At 42.6% G+C, this 21,992-nt stretch overlaps 1 protein-coding gene across 17 annotated transcripts in view; it reads right to left on the reverse strand.

Moving 5' to 3' along the window:
• The window catches only part of BRIP1 (BRCA1 interacting helicase 1), a 105,109-nt gene that overhangs the window by 69,386 nt on the left and 13,731 nt on the right, over positions 1-21,992 (reverse strand). For all 17 annotated transcript variants that reach the window (XM_064394228.1, XM_064394231.1, XM_064394230.1 and 14 more), the window contains exons 13-16: positions 21,757-21,894; positions 21,256-21,417; positions 4,076-4,235; positions 3,640-3,761 (exon numbers count right to left, since the gene is read on the reverse strand). In XM_064394228.1, coding sequence (XP_064250298.1) covers positions 3,640-3,761; positions 4,076-4,235; positions 21,256-21,417; positions 21,757-21,894 — 582 coding nt within the window. The remainder of the gene's footprint in view (positions 1-3,639; positions 3,762-4,075; positions 4,236-21,255; positions 21,418-21,756; positions 21,895-21,992) is intronic.

The following is a 21,992-nucleotide window of genomic DNA, read 5'->3' on the forward strand; positions in this document are numbered from 1 at the left end:
TTTTGTTTTAGCAACCTGATTCTTCAGCAATACGAGACCCTTTGCAATAACACAGAATTAGGGGTTGGCCTCTTTCTTCAATCAGTTTTGTTTATAATCAGGTCCTACTTGTGAGCCTGAATCATTTCTTTCTCCCTAACCCTGACAAAGTGTTTTAGACTCTTCTCTTTGTGAAAAGCAGTGAACCTAAGATACAATATGCTTAAAAATGCTGAAGTGAAACTAAATTATTATCTTTAAAACCTCCACAGAAATAACTGTAACTTAGAAAAGCACAGAGCTACTTAAGGAATTCAAATGTTTGCCACTTAATACCAGGATTTGGGGCATATACTTAGCACAAACATATGGAAAAACTAAATTTGGATATTATTCATCACACTTGACAATGAGTCTCTTGCCCAAGATTGATGTCTGGACCCAAAATGCTACACTTCAAAATATCTGAGGGAAGTTAATTAGCAGTATGTTAGCATCAGATAACACTTCTGTGGGATTATCCATCTCTTGCTGTCACATTATTTATGTTCTCTAATACTCCAGCTCAATCAAGTTACAAATCATAAAACATATTTAGAAAGCAGGTTGATCACAGACAAGTCCTGTTAGTGGAGATGAGCCAACATCAAGCTGCCAAGGTAAAATATTGCTCTCCACAGGTCCAGTCCCACAGCCCTGAGCATTAAAGGGATTCCTCACACAAGTCCAAGCTCTGGGCAGGAGTAAGGGGTTCTGGAATTGAGGCTTAAGAGGACTTTTATTAACCCAAAAAGCAGACATTCAAGTGTTTTTTCAGGTAGAAGCCCAGCACTTTTTAGTGATTTAAACCAATCCCAGAAGCATGTAATTCATGGCTATTCCAAGGGAATTGTTAATCACTTGCATTTCCTATTTTTAAAGGATTGTCATTATCAATCATCTTATCAGTTTGCTCCTCTGGTACCTCTCTGAGCACCTACTGCTGTGTGAGAGCCACAGATGCACCATTTTCTGTCCAAGCCCAGCCTGGCCTGTGCCACTGGGGTGTGAATTTTATGTCTGCTGAAAACTCAAGGTCCTCCCCAGAAGTTCCAGGCCTTACCCAGTTTTCTGCTACAAAATCCAAAGAAACACCAACCAAATGGTGTGGAACTATTCTCTAAATGTAACTGTTTGATTTGGGAATTTCAATTCCTTTCCTAAGCTGAAAAAGATGTTTAATCTTCCAAATTTCTTTTCTATTTGGAAGAAATTATTAATAAACCTTCTTCAAAGTGACCATCCTTCACTTCCTCCTTCTTGCAACTCAGCTGGTAAAAAAATGAGCATTAATCCAGAATTTTTTGGGATCTGATAACCCTAAAGCCGTGAGCAAAACAAAACCCTGGCCAATCTAAAGACAATTAAAATAAAAGCCATTTCCTCAGGCATCCTGCAAGGAGCTGTGCAGATTCATGCTGAGAGACTGGGGCCTGCCCTTCTCTCATCCAGAATTGATCACTGCAGAGCTTTGGGCATTCCCAGCTCTGAACACACACTCAGACCTTGGGCTGTTTGCAGTTTGGCAGCTTCTGTTTCTAGCCCTACTGAAAAATTTAGAGGTTTTCTTCAGTCTAATTTTAAAAAATAGTTCAACAGAACTCTGATTTCTAAAATATAGTTATCAGAAATGGGCTGTAGTGCCTGTGATCCTGTTGTTTGAAATATTTGGTTGACCTCAAGGTAAAATCAAACCATAATCCACTGTGAAGATAATGCACCCATAACACATTATTTTCAACCTATTTTTGTATCACTTAGAACCCAAACCCATTGAAATCATTTGGCATTAATGAAGTTCCAGCCATACAACAAAGGATTTCCTAAATACCTTGTCAGCACATGCCCCTAAAAACCAGCATTTCTAACTCCAGAAAGGAGCCTGAGCTCTCTTGAAATGTGAATTTTTACACTACAGTGGAGTGCATTATATTTCAGGAGGACAAAGAATGTTGTGGCAGAGTAAGTGCTCCAAGGAATTCTGCAGACACTGGAGAGCTGCACTACCACAGCCTCCCTGGCCCTTGTAGGATGTGGTTTTTCCCAGCAAGGCTGGAATGGGGCACATGCTGCAGACAACAAAGAAGCCTTTGCTTGTTCACTTAAGCTCAGAACACATCTCTCAAACCAAAGCTGAGCCTGTTTGGCCTTTCAAGTGCAAACCTATGATTTTCTTGTTTGATTTGGCATTAGTGAGAACCAGAACCCAGCTGCTCCTGGTATTTATTTATTCTGTGATCCTTCACTTTGTTTCTTGGCCCCCAAAGCTCTCAAAGGAGCACACAGGACAGGGCAGTGCCAGTGCCTGGCAGCACCTCAGTGGCACAGACCCCTGGAAAGAAGTGGCACTACAAACCACCCAATAATAAACCTTTTTTTCAGTAAGCAGAAAGCCTAGAAAAACACTTTTCTATATTTATTGGCTTTCTTTTCCTTTCAGCTCTGCTCTAATGGAACATCATCCCTGTCAGACAAGCCCTGCTCAAGTCAGAAGGAAGGAAGTGTTGAGGTGGGCAATTACACAGCAGTGCAACAGGATGCTGCTTTCACCACCTCCTGAAAAACACAAATACTTCCAGATTTATTTCACTGCAGCCATTTCCAAATGCTATTTTTACAAGGGCCTTACAAGTTTTTGCCTGAAGTTACACGAAGCTTGAATATTCCAAATAGTGCTGTCCTCAGTATCCAGGAAGAGTTTATGTTGTGTCATAAATTCATGGTCAAAACTGCAAGCTAATAAAGCAGCACAAGCTTGGAAAAAGTTTCCAGTTCCACTCTGTGCTGAAGTGGGACAAATAATTACACTGAAGAGGGCAATGGGATTAGAGAGGTGAGATGGTGCAAGCAGTGGCACATACACAGTTATATTGTAAAATAATAACATAATTTAACAATCCTTATCTTCCCACCTGTTTTCTGCAATAATCTGCCTTATTTAAAGCAGTATTTGTATTTAAAAAAGCAGTATTAAAAGTTTTTATTTTCTGCAATAACTTGCATTATTTAAAGCAGTGCTCCACCTCTTACCTGTGCAAGGTCACTCAAAGAATTCAAATGACATGGAGAGAAGTTCAAAGGTAAACAGAGAGAAAAGGCATTTTGTGCTTAATTAGTTTTAAAGCTGACATAAAAATCTATTTTGTGCATATTTTGTGTTTTAAAAATGTCATAAAAATCTGTTTTGTGCATAGTGTTTTGAAGATGACACAAAAATCATTTTTTGCATATTTAGTGTTTTGAAGATGACACAAAAGTCCATTTTGTGCACATTTAGTGTTTTGAAGATAACACAAAAATCCATTTTTTGCATATTTAGTGTTTTGAAGATGACACAAAAGTCCATTTTGTGCACATTTAGTGTTTTGAAGATAACACAAAAATCCATTTTTTGCATATTTAGTGTTTTGAAGATGACACAAAAGTCCATTTTGTGCACTTTTAGTGTTTTGAAGATGACACAAAAATCCATTTTTTGCGTATTTAGTGTTTTGAAGATGACACAAAAGTCCATTTTGTGCACATTTCGTGTTTTGAAGATGACACACAAGTCCATTTTGTGCACATTTCGTGTTCTGAAGATGACACAATAATGCAGCCAGCCCTGGAGGGGTGTCCTACCTGCAGGTCCCTGACGTTTGGGAAGGGGATCCCGATGGTCACCACTGCCCTGGCGTTCTCGTCACAGAAATCCAGCCCCTCACTGACCTTCCCTCTGCACACAGCCACCAGCAGAGCCCCATCTGCAAACACAGCAACACTGAGCATGCCAGGAGAAGCTGGGCATCAGGAGAAACCTGCACCAAAACCTCTGAAATATGGGATAATTCACTGGCTGAGAGGGTGAGTGACTGTAAAAACAGAGGGATGAGATTAACTCCACGTGGATCAATAAAATTCTGATTTTGACCAGCAAATAGCAAAACAATTTTACACTATGTAATGCAGGGAGAATTAATTATGCAAGAACAATGTGTATCTACAACAAAATGTAGAATGTTAGACCTTGAATTTTACTTGAAGAGTCTGCATCAACTATTTGGAATGAAAAATGTACCTTTTTCTCCTTTACATTTGATTGCATCATAGTAGATCTTCAGCAGCTCATCAAAGTCACTCTTGGCCCCCCCCTGGGGCTCTGCAATGACTGTTTTAACATCCTCCAGCTTCCTCCACAGGCCAGTGTGCATCCAACGATCCTTTAACTTGTCCAGCATCTGAAAACCAACAGAAAAAAATCCATGTCAACCACCTGAACTGCTCAAATAAAGCACACAAAACCATTTCTTTTAGTGAAGTTACATTATCCAGTTTTTGTATTTGTAAATGCAAGTTTTCCTACCATGCACAGAACCTCACTGGGCAGCACTTGGGAAACAGTGGGGGCACTTATTTTGTTAATAATGAAGATTTTTGAGTTGTCACAGCAAAACTCCCTACATCTATGACAGTGACCATTAAAGAGCATCTTATGGTATTCCTCAAAGTAGAGGCATGTCATCCCAAAAAAATGGAAGTTATCTGTTTTTCTGATTACTAAGTGAGATCAGAAACAAATTCCAAATTAATTTGAAACAAGGCTTTATATCTTGAATTTCCAGAACATTTCAATACTTGAAAATTCACATAGAGAAGTTGGGGGAGGGAATATTGATGTAGGATTTACCAGCCTCTGTTCTTGAAGAGCCCCTCAGCTTTGTTACACCTCCCAAATTCTGAACTGGGCACATTTCACTCCAAGTCAGAACACGTTCAAATAAACTCGTCCCATTTTTAATGCAAATAGTGAAAAATGCTGCTTTACAGAAATCAGAGTTTAAAACTAGCACAGAACCTGAACTCAGCTGGGTTGGGGTCCCTTAGCAAATGCATCAATTCTACATTGAACTTCATCAAGTCAAGGAGCAAAGAAGTTTCTCCTTGAGCTGCACAGTGCTGCCCTTGAGAGAGGGGCAAGGCAAACAATTCCAGGGTGAGCCAGGGAGCTCTGGGTCAACGGACAGAATGAAATCCTTTATTTCACCCTTTGGCTGCTCAGTGATCTTTGGTGTGCTACTGCCTCTGAGCAGCTCACAGATGAGATTTCAGCTCACAGACTCTGCAGGAAGGGCTGTGCTCTCCCTGTGTCTGCACTTCCCTCCACTCCCTGCTGAAGACTTTTGCACATTTTGCTGCAGGCTACACAAACTGCTCCATCTGGAAGCTGCACTTGCCCTGCTTCGTTCCTCCAAAAGCCACAGCATCCCTCCAGTGCAGCCCACTTGTTCCAGAGCACTGCAGCCAAGATCCCAGCACCTTGAATGGGTGAGTGTTACCAAAATAATCTGTCCCATGGCCAAATGCACAGTCTAAGTGCTACAGTGAAGCAGAACTAATGACAACCAATTGTTGTCACATTTGAGAATTTATAGGGAACTGGTTACAAGGCCCTTTGCATTTTTCATGTCCTCAGCATTAAAGATCTGAACTCATTCTCTGAGATGAAGAGTTTGGATGTGTTCCTCACAAGAGGGGACAAATGCTGTTATTTCACATTTTCCCTGTTTTGTCCCAGCCTCTGCTCAGGGAATTACTCTTGCTTTACTACTGATGTGACACCATTAGCAAGCAAGCACAGAGAGAGCAAGTGATGAGCAGTAGGAACAGTTTCCCCCACAAACAGCTGTAACTGCAGAATAAATCATCTCTGCTAATTGTGTCTGTCCTCCTGTCTGTCCCCTTCCCTCCCAGCTCTGTCATTTCCTGGCAGCATCCTGTCTGTAATCTCCTTTTCTAGAAAGGTCCTAATCCTGTGACTGAGCAATGAGTGTCCATCTTGCCATGCCAGCCTGCCACTGCAGCCTCAGTTCTTGGATGTGATGTGGAGATAATGCTGGGAAAGCACAGATTCAAACACATTACAGCTCTGAGTCCATCCATTTGGGGTCTGCCAGGGACTGTAACACCATTAACTGCCACATTTCACTGCTGCTCCTGTGCAGCTGGGGCTGCCTGGGCCCACTCAGCCCTCCCTGCTGAGCTCCTGGCACTGCCAGGCATGCCAAGGGCAGAGAGAACACTGGGTAGAGCTCAATTTCACTTTTACATTCATAAACCAGCCAGCCTTTGACTCCAAGGGTCACCCAACCTGATTTTCTCCTCTCATCCCACCCATGGTATTTCTCACCAACACAGCCCTAGGAAGTGTTCTTGCCAGAGGGGCAAGGTTCCTCACAAAAAGTCCTTAATCCCTCAATTCCACTGTATTTCTCTCATATTTGAAAGAAGTAAAATTTATATTCACAACTGCAAAGATGGCAGGAGAAAACCTTTATCCAAATTCTCAAGAAAAGATCTTTTCTCTTTGTGGGCTCCCCAGCCCCTCCAGCAAAGTCTCTCTTGGACCAAGCTTCAGCTTTCTTGTTCCATTGACAGCAACCATCACAACAAAAATCTGTGATTTTGATGGAAATATGGGAATTATTCATGAAATCTTTGGCAAGAATGGAACAATTCATTTCATTCACACAACAGCTATTGCCTCTTCCATTAATGGAGTTTGTTAGATATGGAAACTTTCCCTGTACCCACAAAAACACAGGACCCATGGCATGGACAGACACTAAAACAACAAGAATTATGGAGCTGACTGAATACAAATAAATAAAATATAGAACACACACATGCCTCAGAAGAGCCAGGAACCAAGTGCGGGTTTCTCATAAAAAATTATTTCACTTTGGGTTGGAAAAGTGCAAATGGGAGCAAGATCTGATGCCAGCAATCACAGGAAGGAACCATTAATGCCCCCAGCCAGTCACTCCTCCCACCCAAGGGAATAATAGTTCCTGCACTGGAAGGCAGCCTGTGTATATTTTATTAAATCCCTTAAAAATGGATTCTCAAATGCTTTATTAACAAATGGTCTTCCTCCAAGAGAGCAGAAAATCCTGTTAGAAAGAATCTGTCATCTCCCCATGCACTGAGGGATGGTTACTGGGATGGCTTTTCCTTTTATTCCTTTCTGCAATCTCAAGACACCTGTAAGCTGTGAGCCATGAAACCTGGGGCTCGGTGTGCAGCTCTGCCTTCCCTCCCTGCCAGCACTGCTTTTTGAGCAGTTTTTGGAGTGTTCTGGAAGTCTGGGCATGGGGGGAGCTGTTTTCTCCTCCCATTGTGCTGCACTCCAAGGCCAAACCCCCCAAGTGAGCCCACAAAGGAGCAGCTTTGCCCCTTTCCCTTTGCTGCTTTGTTTTATACAGTGCCAAAAATCACATTAGGGGGCTCCCAGGCCATGAGGCAAAGCCAGAGATTTGTTTAATGTATTTCACCCTCAGGCAAGTTGATTGTGATTTCCACCATTGGATCAAACTGAACTTGGGAGTTAATTTCAGGTTGCTGGGATGTGCTTTTCCTGCAGGATCCATCACCTCCTGACAGGGAGGTGTGCAGTAGAAAATAGCTGAGAAAAGAGGAGGTCTAACAGAAAATTCTGGCTTATTTAACTCTTCTCCTGCTAATTTCTTTACATAAAATATTCCTTAAATATTTTAGCATTGATTCATGTCATGAAGAGATCACACCTTGTCAGCAGAGAAAAAAAGGTATCACAGAAATAATCAAAAGTGCTTGGGAAAGCAACAAGACACCCAAAAATATCCAAGGATGCTCCAGAGCAGTACAGGACAAAGAGGATAATGACCTAAGGAGCACCTGAGAGCAGAGTGAAACAGCTCTGACTTTACTGGGGAGTTCAACAACTCTTAACTATTTAAAACTAATTATCATTGCATTGTGTCTTTGTGCACCTGTAAAACCACAAGCTGTCTGGAGAAAAGTTATTTTAAGGTGAACAGAACTTCCACAAACATCTTGTAACCCTTCTTAAAAATCTGCCATTATACCCTAAAATAACCCCACTCCTTCAAACTTTGCTTTTTTTGTAATGATAGGAAGTTGCACTTTTCATTTTTATTCAAATATTCAGGTAGGTGGAGGGGAGAAAGGGAAGAGCCATTAGGTTTTTCTTAATAAAAATCACAGTATTGGCACCACTGTCAGTGCAAAAAGTCTGAGCTCCCCAAGGGAGCAGCATTGATCTAAAAGCCTTTCCCCGTGTTTGCTCCCAGGATTTTCTCTGTGAATAAGCACTGCTCCAAATCCAAGTGTGTCTCCAGTGGGCTGGAAACGTGTTTGAAGGGTCAAACAGAAGTTCTGCAGGCAGGCAGGCAGCACAAACCTGCAGAGAAGGCAGCAGGAGATGGGCACCAGGGGCTGGGCAGCAGGGGCTGGGCAGCAGGAGATGGGCAGCAGGGGCTGGGCAGCAGGAGATGGGCAGCAGGAGATGGGCAGCAGGAGATGGGCAGCAGGGGCTGGGCACCAGGGGCTGGGCAGCAGGAGATGGGCAGCAGGAGATGGGCAGCAGGGGCTGGGCAGCAGGGGCTGGGCAGCAGGGGCTGGGCAGCAGGAGCTGGGCAGCAGGGGCTGGGCACCAGGGGCTGGGCAGCAGGAGATGGGCAGCAGGAGATGGGCAGCAGGGGCTGGGCACCAGGGGCTGGGCAGCAGGGGCTGGGCAGCAGGGGCTGGGCAGCAGGAGATGGGCAGCAGGGGCTGGGCAGCAGGGGCTGGGCAGCAGGGGCTGGGCAGCAGGGGCTGGGCAGCAGGAGATGGGCAGCAGGGGATGGGCACCAGGAGATGGGCACCAGGAGATGGGCACCAGGAGATGGGCACCAGGAGATGGGCACCAGGAGATGGGCAGCAGGGGCTGGGCAGCAGGAGATGGGCTGGCCCAGCCTGGGAGAACAGGGGGCTCTGATCCAGGGAAGGGGGCTGGCAGGTGGAGCCTGGCACCCCAAAGGGAGCCCTGGCACCCAACAGGGAGAGCCCTGGTACCCAACAGGGAGAGCCCTGGCACCCAACAGGGAGAGCCCTGGCACCCAACAGGGAGAGCCCTGGCACCCAACAGGGAGAGCCCTGGCACCCAACAGGGAGAGCCCTGGCACCCCAAGGAGAGCCCTGGCACCCTAAGGGGGAGCCCTGGCACCCCAAGGAGAGCCCTGGCACCCCAAAGGGAGCCCTGGCACCCCAAGGAGAGCCCTGGCACCCCAAAGGGAGCCCTGGCACCCCAAGGAGAGCCCTGGCACCCCAAGGAGAGCCCTGGCACCCCAAGGAGAGCCCTGGCACCCAACAGGGCTCTCATCCCCCCATGTGAAGAATACAAAATGCCATACTACACCCCCCACCATGAGAGTGCCCCACAGACCCCAGTGCTGCTCCAACCATTGCTCTGTTTGTATCTGCTCAGAAAACAAAAGGTGGCACAGGCAAACCAAGAGGCTTTTTTTAACCTCTGAAAACCCTTACATTCAGAGAGACTGCCAAGAAGAAATGCACTTCCCTTGCTTTGCTACGAAATGTTTCCCACCATTTGGGCTGCCTGCAGAAGAACCAGCCCAGGTTGTTTTGTGTCACAGAACAACCCAGCCTCCACCTGCATCAGCTGCCTGCCCTCTTCCTTTCAGTGCAAAAAAATATAAAAATTAAAAAAACTCATCCACTCTGCCAGGTTCCTCCTGCAAACTGAAGCTGGTAGGTGGAGGACATCATCATTTCACTGGAGCAGTCCTGTGCAGGTCCCAAGGCCCAGGGGTTTTCCTCTGGCTCTGGTTCCAGAGTTCCCTTTCAACCTTCCAGGAGCAGATCTGCTGAGTCAGCTGCTCTCTCCAGCTGGAAGTTTGTGTTCCAATCCCTCTGGTCCCAGGAGAATCACCTGGATCAGTGTTCTACTCCCACTATGAAAGGATGGGACTGTCCCTGTGTTAGTGATAATCCCAAAACATGTTCAGACATTAAATCAAGGCATTGTTTAAGCAAAGTGGCCTTAAATTCCTGTTATTTCAATTTAAATTCCTGGAGAGTGGATCTGGCCACACTTCACCCACTTTTTTTGGTATTACAGGTTCCAAATAAATTAATTTTTTCAAGGATTAAGATGGTTTGGAAAAGTAGAGAATTAGCAGAAGCTGTTTGAGAGTTCTTGAACTAAAAACTTTGCCAGAACTTGGTACCAAATGACCCAGAATCCTACAGGCAACTGAGCTCCAGGAATACTGGAACTCTTCATTTTGGGGAAAAAAAGAAGAATTTACAAAGAGTTTACCAATGTGGGGTCACAGGATCACTAATTTATTCCATTTTCACCTCTAGTTAAAAGACAAACAAACCAACCCCAAAGCAACAACAAAAAAAGAGCCTCAGAGGTTAAAAGTGAACAGAAAGGAAACAGGAATGAAATGGGAATAAAAGATTGAAGGGACAAGGACAAACTGCCTGGAAGGATTGCTGTGAAAGGAAAATTGAGTTTCCTTCCAAAAACAGGAGGGAAAATATTTGGGCTAAGTAACCAATAAACTCTATGTGCATTACCCCAACCTCTGAAAGGACTTTTTAACAGTTCTAGGTGCTGTTCCAAACAGAACCATGAAAAGCAAAATGTCCCTCAACAAGAGCAAAGAAAGAAAACAAAGCAAGCAAAGAAACCCAACCACATTTATCAAAATCACCAAAATTTTCCACACTTGGAGAAGGACTAGGAGAATATTCATCCACCTCTGGGCCACAAGTCATTTACCCAGCTGGCAGAAATAATTTACATTTCACCTCTTCTTCTTCCTAATCACCCCACACGCTTTTGAAAAAGTCATTTGAATCATATTTTTCACCAAAAAAAAATAGAGAAAAGCCTCAGTTTTGCTCAACAGCCAGACATTTGCACTGCTCTGGGCTGGGACTCCAGCAGCCAAGAATAACTGAGGCCATTGAATTATTGAAAGCAGTTGTTTGCACTCAATTAGATTTTCATGAAAGGTTAAGCAAGAAACTGATTCACAGCCCCTCCCCATGTTTATGGGAGGGTTTTCACACAGGAAAAGGTATTTAAAATTCATTCATTTGAATGACTGAGCCAATGCAAAATATATATTTTTTCACTAAAAAAAAAGGTATTTTAAACTTCAAATTTCATTTTCTCAGCTTCTAACAGATTCAATTTCAAGAGAATGAAATTTATCTGTGCCAAAATATTTCATTTTTGAAGTAAAATTTATTTTCAAAATAGAGCTTTAAATTTCCACTGTTAATAGGAAACTGGAGAGAAATATTAAATATCTATATAGATACACATACACGGGGAAATCTTGTCTTTATGGACCAAAAATAAATGGATTTAATGCAGCATTTTAGTGAAAACAGGCCACACTAGGATGTTACTCATTAAGGAGAGGCTCCAGCTGCACATTTCCCATTTGTTGCACCAGGGGCATCACCCAGCAGTGCAGAGAAGGGCTCTGAACCTGCCTGGTTCCCTCAGGGCTAATTCCAGGTGAATTCCTGCCTCATTCCCCTTCCCAAAGAGCCACAGAAATGCTCCATAAGAGCAAAATAGAAAACACTAAAAAAAAAATTCAATTATTAATCCAAGGGGCTGCGCAGGGACCTGGAGCCATGGCACACATTTATTCTGATATTTTACATTTCTCCCAGAGCTCTGAAGGAAGATCAGACTGAGCTGTCCTAACAGGTGGGCAGGGAGTCTGTCCTCAGCACCTCTGGGGAAAAGCTGCCCTGGACTGGAAATCTACAGCGCTCTGCTATTTCAGATTTGTCTCTCAATCTATTTCTTCACAGCAGAAAATGAGTTTAAAGATAAAACTTTAAACCATGGAGGTGGGATTTTCAAGACTTTCCCTGGAAATGGTATCTTTTCAAATGGAGAAGTATCATACTTATTTTCTCCAGGAGAATTTTTAACAAACATGAAATAAACCCAAATATTTAGGACCAAGAATGGTGTTGAGATCCACACATATGGTGGGAAACGTGGGGTAAAATCTGTGCTCATCCACACAGACACTGCAGGGGAAATAAAAAATAAAGGGAAAAAATGAAACAGATGAAGCTACTGTGCAACTCAGCTAAGCCCTGACCACAGAGAAAACCTCTGTATTATGAACAAGGCTCTGATCACCATGTGCACACTGCAGCACAATAAAAGGTGAATAATTCATCATCGTTTTCAAAGGCAAAGCATGCATCACTCAGCCCGGGGGCAGCACGGGGATTTCACCGGCAGCGTTTTTCTTTGGGGACAGTGACAAAGTGGTGCTCAGCAGCAGGAAGCTGAAGCACTGAAGTGTGCTCCATGTGCCATAAATCAACACTGCAGCCACGGGATGTCTCTCTGCTCCCAACATTCCATCAATTTTTCAATAACCCCCTTAAATAATGGAACACGTGAACGGCGACAACAGTAATGAAAAATGAAATGTTTGGCACGCCAAAGACTCTAAAATAACACTGTTAATATGTTGCTTCTGCAGCTAAAGAAGCTTTTTTAGAGAAATTTTCTCCCCAAAACCCAACATGTTTGCCCCCCAGACAAGCTGGAGAGTTTTTGTTCAGTCTTTGAGCTCTGTGGCAGCTGGTTAGGAACAGCCTGGTTCAAACCAGGGTTTCTTTTGTGGTTTTAAAATGAACCAAGACAACAAGTTCTGTGTTCAGGAACTGCTTGTACATCCACCCTAGGCTATCACTGCACCTTCCCATCCCAGCGAGGGAAAACCCTCCATGCACAGAGAGGAAAAAAAAAGATTTTTAAAAGGATTGTTTAAATTCTGGTCTGGAATAAAAAGGATGAACTGGCCATGGATGAAGTCAGCACCTCCACTGCTGCTCCTCCCCAGCCAGAAGCCAAGCTCAGTCATCTCTGACCTCTTTGTTTTTTCAGAATAAAGGGAAAAAATAACCCCAGGTTGTCTTAGTGGCACAGAAGCCCGGGGAGAACTGAGCCAAGGCAGGAGCAGCTCAGGCCGGGCACGGGGCCAGCCTGGCACAGCTCCTGGCAGGGGACCCTGCCCAGCCTGGCAGGGGACAGCTCTGAGCTGCCTCTGCTCCCTCCCCAGCACAGCAGGAAGAGCTTCATGTGCCTGCACCACATATATCAGACAATTCCAAATAAATACATAAATAAGCCAAGTATTTCTTCCAAGTTCCCTTCTCCCTCCTTCCTTTCTGTCCCCCTAAAAGGAAAAACTAGAAGGAAAGAAATAAGAAATAATAAAGACTTTTCTGATTCTTAGGAAAATAATTTCTCACCTAATGATCCAAAATTGGCAGCAAAAGCTGAAAATGAAGTTTTCCCTGTAGCACATTGCAAGTTGTTTTGAAATATTTTTGCTAAAAATTGGTCCATTACTGTGCTGTAAAATGAATCAAAGTGCAATGAATACTCTTTAGAATACAGCACTCACTAATTAAATGTCCTCACACAGGAGCTTGCTTACCCTTTCAGAAGGTAAAACTGAGTTATGATTTTTCTAATTTTCTAAGACATGAGTTGTTGGCTCCCAGACCTCCCAATGATGTCAAATTTCTCTGAATTTAAAATAGCCCAAGTCCTCCTTTCAATACATTAATATTCAGACTTGTATGAGCTGTTACACTGCTGATGCAGAACGTGCTCCCTAAATAAATCCTTCCCAGTTCTTTTCTCTCATATCTGGGTTTTTCACACGTGAAGAAGTCACATCAGGCACTGAATCTTCCACAGACATGGAAAGGGAGCACCAACTCTGCAGGTTGTAAAGTTCAGAACATTAATGTTGGAATAACCTGGGCAGGATACACCTTCTCAAGAATGATGTGGATATTGTTCCCTGTTCACAACTGCTCTCCTTCCCTTTTACTGAAACCTCCTGAGGAAAAAGACATGTTCACTCTGTTATTTACTGTCAGGACTCCATCATTCAGAGTGCAAACTTCTTGACTGTGAAGACTCATTTTCAATGCAGTTCCTACATAAATGAGAGGAAAAATATGCAAGCAGCAAGTGTTAATTACAAGGGAAATTGGAGCATGTGTTAACGAGCTACAACAATTCAGCTTGCAGCACTTTGACAAGTCAGAGCTCAGAAGTGAGAAACAATAATAGATTTTTCGTTTCTTTTCCTGATGCTGTCTGCTCAGGGTATTTAAATTAACAGTGCAATAAAATATTAAACTGCCCAGCTCTCAGGGTGTGAAATTCACAGGCCAAACACTCATCTGCCAGCATGGCAGATAATTTTTTTAGACATAATATCCAATAATCTGCCACGACTGTCGCTCCGGATCGGGCTTTGTGTGACGAGCAGCACCAGCAGCAAGGAGCTGCTCTGTGTAAAAAGCAAGTGCCACAGGGCACCTGAATTATTGCACAGCCCTTGCTGGTGACCACAGCAGCTCAGCAAGTCCTGAGCAGTGTGCCTGTTCATTCTCTGCAGGGTGGAATTCAGAGAGAGCATGTGGGACCCGAGGCACGCGTGGGAATTTCCTCTGGGGTGAGGAGAATGTTCCAGAACAAGGAGGGACAGAGGGAAAGGGTCCCAGGGCAGGGAGAGCAGCCAGCTCCAAGGCCAGACTGCTGAGGCTCTGCACAGCACCAGGAGCCACAACAGGGCATTCCTTTCATATCACCTCCCCCACATTTCCAGTCACCCAGAATGTTCACCTGAGTGCCTCTCCAGTTGCTTGGTTAATTCACAGTCAGACAGAGGCAGTTCAGGATGCTGCAACCTCACACCAACAGCTTCAGAACATCAGCCACAGTGAAAAAATCAGGATTTCCAAAGGAGGATCTTTATAGATTCTCCAATTACAGTCAACCACTGGAAAACATATTAGAAGAAAACCCAGAAACAAGAAAATGTTTCATCCCTGAGACTGAAAACAAAAAAAAAAGGATAATGTTGGAATGTGCAACATCATCTCTTCCCTTGAGCTGTCTCTGACACTTCTCTGACCTCCTGAGGAGCCACCACAGTTCACAAAGCCACCTGGAAACTAAGTAGGAAAAAAATGAATAAAAAGGATAAAAACTTTTCCTTTGCTCAGGAGATGCAGAGAGCAGCACAAGAACAGTCAGAGGGAAGGGGGGAAGAGCCTGCTCACCCAGCACAGGCTCCCAGACCAGCTCCTCTAAGGTCTCAAAGCATCTCTAACATTTGGCTTGTCTCTAATTCCCCAGCAATCAGGAAAACCACCCCCTAACTGCTGTGTACATCCCTAATCCTGTCATACTATTCAAGAAGGAAAACACATTTTGCAATTATCCAGATTGTCAGTTCCCATCTCTGAAGACAAAATTTTATCTTGGCCTGCTGCTGGTAACCAAGCAATGGGGAAAAAACAACCACCAAAAATAACAAAACTCAGACAACCCAAGGTCAAAAAATTCTAAATTAAAACTTCTAATGAATGATTAGAGTTTAGGAGAGCTCCGAGTAGCCAACACCTCAGTGATTCCCCTGCAGAGCCCAGCCTGTTCTGGCTGGGAGTTTGCTGCAGCCTCTGTGGTTCCACAAGAAATGATCCTGCCAGGGTGGGAACTGCCAGCTCCAGCTGCAAATTTAATTTAGCACAGCTGGATTGAACTGATGCCATTGAAGATAAATATTACATACCTGGGTATACAAAAACTCTCATTGCAGTTATTTTGTATGGAGTTTATCATTCCTTCTGCTCCTGTTTTTTTCTATTTGAAGCAATTTCTCAACAGTGCCCAAAGCAGAGCAAAGTGTAGTGAGGGAATGGTTAAAATCTTCCCTCTCACCCAGGGATTTTTACAGACATTTCTATGCCCAAGTCAATGGGAAAAGCAAACTGTAGACTTCAGGAGTCACATAAAGATTTACAGAGCTCTTGGAGCTCTCAGAAGGCACCTCAGATAATTGTATTTTTGGATGACTGTGAGAGCCTCAAGAGCTAGACAGTTTATATGACTGATATTGAAATGATGGAAAATAGAGAATTCAAGTGAAAGTAGATACTGTATATGATTAATGGGAACAAAAACCCCCATAAAACATAAAGAAGCTGAGATAAAGTTCAAAAGGAAAACTACCACTGCAGGGGAAGAGCAAAAAACAAGCAAGGAAGAAATAATATGGACAAGTAAAATGAAATCCTATCTACCTTTATTAGGTGCAAATGTTGAAATGAATAATTTGGGAGCCATTAGAATTCAGCTTTTTTTAGAGCTCAATTTCCCCAAATCATGGCCCGTCAGACAGAAATCACTTCCCCAAGATTTCCATCAGAGGAAGGACAAAGGAGCAGATTTAAACCTGGCAAGAGTCTTTCCTTCCAAAGAGAAATAAAAACCCAAAGGGTCACTGTGGTGTGAGAGCACCAAAACAGCTCCTGGCACTTGCAGGGCACTGCTCAGCCCAGAGTGCCCCTCAGGGGTTGTTTGATCCCTCTCCCTGCTCTCCTTTGAGGCAGAAGTTGGAGCAGAAGCTGCCAGGGTCCTGTCCCCAAAGCCCCCTCCAGCTTTGGGGTCTCTCTCTGTCACAGTTCCACTGCAGCAGTTTGGCTCAAACAAATGAGGCTTCTGCAGAAAGAGAAAACCTCTCCCTTGGGAGCAGAAAGTGAGCATCATTATTAATTTACAATTATTTTGTAACTTACTCCTGAAATGCCAAACCTCTTCAAAGGCACCTTCCTTTCCAAGCCAGGGAGGCTGGGCATTAGCTGCAGTCAAAACATCTAAAATTGGATGACACCTTGAAACATTCTTGTTTCCTGCAGCATTTTCAGGCTGTAACTGTGTCAATTACATTCTCTAACACTAAAATTATGCAGAAAGTTAATGGTGATATAACTTGAAAGCAGCAATTTCTGCCATAAATGACACGAACAGATCCCTGCACCCTGCAAATATTTACACACAGGAGTAAATCTGCTCTTCAAAGCCCTCCTACAGCTGTCAACAGCAACATCAAGGAGATTATTACTCCTGATGAAGCATTTATCCCTGCATATAATACAGAAATCCACCCAACAGAAAAAGTTCAGCATTTTTATGGAACTTCATAGATAATTCCTCAGAGCCCCAGCTGTGGTGCAAAGAACTATTTTCCTATTTAATTTCAAATTCACCTTTTAACAGCACGAACCTAATGGTTTCCAATTATTCCTCAGTACATAATACAAGCAAAAAGAGGCTGTGGAATGTTTCTCTCTTATCTGGATATTGTCATTTTACTGTCTCAAACTTCTAAAAACAAGCTTTTGGCTGGGGAGGAAATCAGCCAGCATCAGACCTAGTGGGGAAACCCTGCACTTGCTCAATGTCTGTGCCTCTTACATAGTTCCAGATGTTCAGAACATTAATAATGCACTAACTCAAAACCTCTTTTTGAAACTTTAGAATGTGCAAATTGCATTAAAACCTCTTTGCCCTCATTAATGGTATTGTTACAATCCCAGTACTCTGGAAAATGTTTTTTGGCATTTGTTTAACTTTGTGATATTGCCATTTACTCATTTTAACAGCCAGTGTTCAAATCTTAATGCTTTTAATAGGCTGGGCTAAACAGACTACCATCCTCTGGAAATTTATTGAAGTAATTTATTAAATAAGTAAAAGTTGTCTGAAAGCAGCATTGCTTTGTTTTATTGATGGCAGGAAAAATGGGTTTCTTATAATTTATTTACAAACCCATATTTCAGGAAAGTTTTCGAAATGAAAATATTGTCTTTTCAGAGTTCTATTCATTGACTGTTACTGAAACACTTCTTGAAAACAAGAATTTCTACCAGTCTCATGTATCTCAAAAAGAAAAGGCTCTGTCTGAAATGAAGAAGAGCCAGACATTGAGAATTAATCATGAAATGATATCCCCTCCCTCAGCCTGCCACATTCACCTCAGGCCAGGGTTTAAATCCACGTGGACACAGCCCGAGGTTAAACTGAGCTCCCTCCTGTTGATTCCAAATCATTCCCCTCAACCTGAACACCCTCAGTCTGTTGAAACCAGCTCCACGCTGCTCAGAGTTAATTAATATTGTTAATTCCTGCCTGTCTGGAGCTGTGGGAGGGTGCCAAGGATGGTTTGTCAGCACAAGGGCAAACGACACCTGCCTGAGACTCCAGGGCAGGTTTGGTGGATACCTGACACAGGGAGAGGAGCTCCAGCCCAAAGGGATTTGCTCTCACCCAATCCTGGCTGTTCCCACTCCAGGAAACACCAGCAGCCCAGAGAGCAGGAAAATGGGATGAGGCTGACAGAGCCTCAGCTCTGAACCAGCAGCTCCTGAACTTATGAGACAAACAAAAGCTCAACTGTGAAATTCAGCATTTATTTTTGCAAGTGGCAAAAGCTGCTGTGTGTCATCATTATAACCTTACCCTAAAATTCTCAAGGAAAAGAGCCACAGCAATGCAGCATGAACCATTTATATGCTAATTTATGCTAATTGTGCCACTATTCCATGATCATGGAATAGTTTGGGTTGCAAGGAGTGTTTAAATGGGATCCAGTCCAACCTCCCTGCAATGAGCTGGGGTTTTCAAGCAGAGAATTGTTATCAGTTCCTAAGTTTTCCTGTTGAAAACACTCACTCCAGCCCTTTTCAACTACAACTGTAAAAATCCTGCTTCCAAGTGATGACTCCTCAATCAGCAGATCCAAATTAACCACCAATGCCTCAGAGAACACAACAAACCAAAGCAACATTAACATCATTGTCCAAACCTTCTTTTGTTAAAAAAAACCCTACTAAGAAAGGTCAGTTAATTCATCATGATGGATTAGCACTAAAATTTAGAAGCATTAGCATTTTTCTCCTTGCTGGCTAGCCTGACTTTGATATGACACATATTGAATGAATCATCCAAGATGCAGGCACCAGGCAAGATATATCTTAATGCAGACAGGTTGGCAACATGAGCCCTAATGGGCCTTATCTTAATCTTGTTTCAAAGCATCTTAGATTTCTGGGCAATCTTTTCACCTTCTGATATTCTCTTTTATAGAGTGTTTTTTGCTGGAGTTGCTACTGATTTTCACATAAATGCATTTTTGCTGTATGGTATCACCAGTTTTAGGAGCCTTAAAAATGATGGAGCTTTGGAATTTAGGGAATGCTAAGATCAAGCTGGTTTTTTAAAAAGTCAATGTGCCACAACTCCAACAATGACATTAAAAATTTCCATGTTGTTTGTGAATTCCCCCACATGAAGCATCCCAGCTGTTCAGAACAGACACCTGGCAAATGTGGGCATTGACAGCTCATGGGCTGTTTGCCCATCCACATATTTGCCTCCACTGCATTAACTCCATATATTTGCTATACATATATTTTAAACAGCCACTCCTCCACAGTTAAAAATATATTTACTCAAATACCTGATTAAGATAAAGGGAAATTTCTCTACTATTTTTTTTTCCCCATTCACATTGCAGGTAATAATTCCAAACTGAAATCCAATGTAGGCACCAAACTAAATTCCAGCCCCATCAAATTACCTGGATAGAAAGTACTTAAAATTCAAAGCATTGTGCTCAGCCTTCCAGACAGGCAAAAAACCCCTTTATTTGTCACTTATTCCAAAGTTGAAGATTCAAGTCATAAAACAGATTGAGCCATCAAAAAATCTGCTTAAATCATAATAGTGAGGTCCATGACCACGTGTATTAATCACATCTTGACAGAATTGAAAAATTCCTTTGAAGGCTGCAGCTTTTTAAAGAGAGGCAGCAATTTCCTGTGAAAATCACTTTTGAAATGCAAATATTCTTTATGATGATGAAAGAATACTTTGTTTTCCCTGCATTAATGTACTTACATTATTCTGTATTTTCAACATATTAATCTCAGACTTAAAGGCAACACAATCCTGAATAAAAGTAGTAGGAAGAAAAAGGGCATCCATAGAAAAATATTGGCAATGTGATTTTAAAATATCATCCTTCAATTGTCTGCAATTTCTATTTATCAATACTTTGCTGGGCTCAGGGAGTGTTCCTCCAAAGAACAGAACACTCAGCGTGTGCAGGGTGACCTTTCAGTGAGGCAGAAGGGCAGGGGGGGAAGCTTCCAGAGCTGGCCAGCAATTGTTTTCCTCCTTTATTAAATGTCATTACAAAGTCTCTGTACTTGCAATTCACATTACTATTCTCATCAAAACTTTCATAAATATTTGTCAGGTCTGGATATGGAAGATCAACTCTCCAGCACGACACACTTGGAAAGATAATGCTGGAAACTGAAAGATGCTCCAGGTAAATTCTGAAATGAATTGGAGATTTCTTGTCAGATCATTTCCTTTGCATGGAAGTGCAGGGTTTTGTGAGGTTAAATAAATTTATGGTCAGTAATCTGCTTTTTTCAGGGGCTCACATTACCTGGTCTGATGTGGTCACCTAATGGTTACTGCCAGGAACTGCACTGTGGTTCCAATTCCTAAAGACACCCAGGCAAGAACAACCCTGCCTTTACAGCCACTTAAATAATAAAAGATGAAGGGATTGTAAAAAAAGAATATACAGTTTTTATTTCATTTTGTAAAATATTCTCTGCTTAGGAACCTTAGGGATGATGGAAAGGTCTGAAAATCTATTTCCATCATGTTGGGGTTTTTAAGCATTTGGTAGGATTTTTTTGAGAGGTCTTTGTGTTTTGTCTGTTAAGATGATTTTTTAAAATCATGAATAATTATTTAAAATTTAAAAAGTCACACCCTTGCAAGCACCACAAGAAAAATGAGTTACAGAATTATCTTGCAGGTTTATATTCCTGCTCCTGACCATAAACAACAGTAACAACAAATAGAGAAGAAAGCAGAACTACTGGGAGATCCAGATTAACCATAATTAGATAACTGTTGTCAGTGAAATTAGATATTACATAGCCTGAAATGGAGAAATTTGATTCCTTTCAGCCAATGTCAGTGAGCAATTCCCCTGACTAAAGAAAAATACACTCCAATCTCCACTGCAGTGAAATGGAACAAGAAACGAGGGAAGGAGAAATTAACTGGATGAATTCTGCATTCTGATAGCACAGAAAGACCAGGCAAAGGAATTCTTGCTGCTGAGGTATACAGAAAGTACCACTTCATGATGTGATTTATAATTTTTTTCTTAATAAACAATTTCTAAACCTTCAGGGAAACAACATAAGGAAAAATTATGGATCCGGCTGGTTTTATGGTAATGCTAATTGAAATGATTATCTGTGTTAATAAGTGCATCTGTTGAGAAAAACCAAACATGTTTGGTCATGAAAACAAACCTGAATGCCAAGAAATAATACAATCCCACTGTGTTATTGCAATTTATCTGCTAAACATTTCTGTATGTTGATTATAAAGATCACACAGTGCACTTTCAAAGGTGTGTGGTTTGAGGGGAAGAACAGCAATTCAGATTTCCTCACCTTATAGGATGGCAAAAAGCACAGGATTCCTTGGCCAACTGTCTGACAGACTGCCAGCAGCAGGGCTCCCACCTCGTCCTGGAAGTCGAAGGTCTCGGCGTGCTGGAAGGTGGCACAGAGCTGCCGCCCGCTGGGGCCCGCTCCCACCGTGCCAACCCACACCTGGGGGTTCCACAGGGACCAGGTTAGCTCCAAACTGCCTGAGAAACCACCCAGGTTCAATAATGAAATGTGAAGTGTGAAAGAAATGCTGAGATATTCCTTAAATTCATTTCAGTACTTGAAGAGAAGTAATTGATAATTGAAATTAACTTTACCAGGGAAATGCGTCTAAAAATGGACTCTTTATTCATTTGAAAATGTCCTTTTCCATTGCATTAAGCCAAGCAACAGTCTGGACCTTTCTTTTAACTGGCAGAAAGGGTTTGCCATCCCTTTGTTTGGGTTTGTACCATGGGCAGCATTAGGGCTCAGGAGAGGGAACAGCCATGGCCAGTTTACCTGGGAATTCCGGATAACGTGACTCGCCTCCAGCTGGATGGAAAACTTCACTCCAAGCTCTGAGGAGAAGGAATCCATGGGAGACAGTGTGCCTGATGTCAGGACAATTGTTCTAACTTCATTCAAGTCAGAAAAAGCCTAGGTGGGAGAAAGAAAAGCAGGAATTTAGAAAATCAATCCAATCCCTTTCAGATCTGATGTGTATTTGTTAGCACTCAGATTATTTTATCTTTTTT

This window comes from Passer domesticus, chromosome 19, assembly GCF_036417665.1.
Source record: "Passer domesticus isolate bPasDom1 chromosome 19, bPasDom1.hap1, whole genome shotgun sequence".
NCBI classification, from domain to species: Eukaryota; Metazoa; Chordata; class Aves; order Passeriformes; family Passeridae; genus Passer; species Passer domesticus.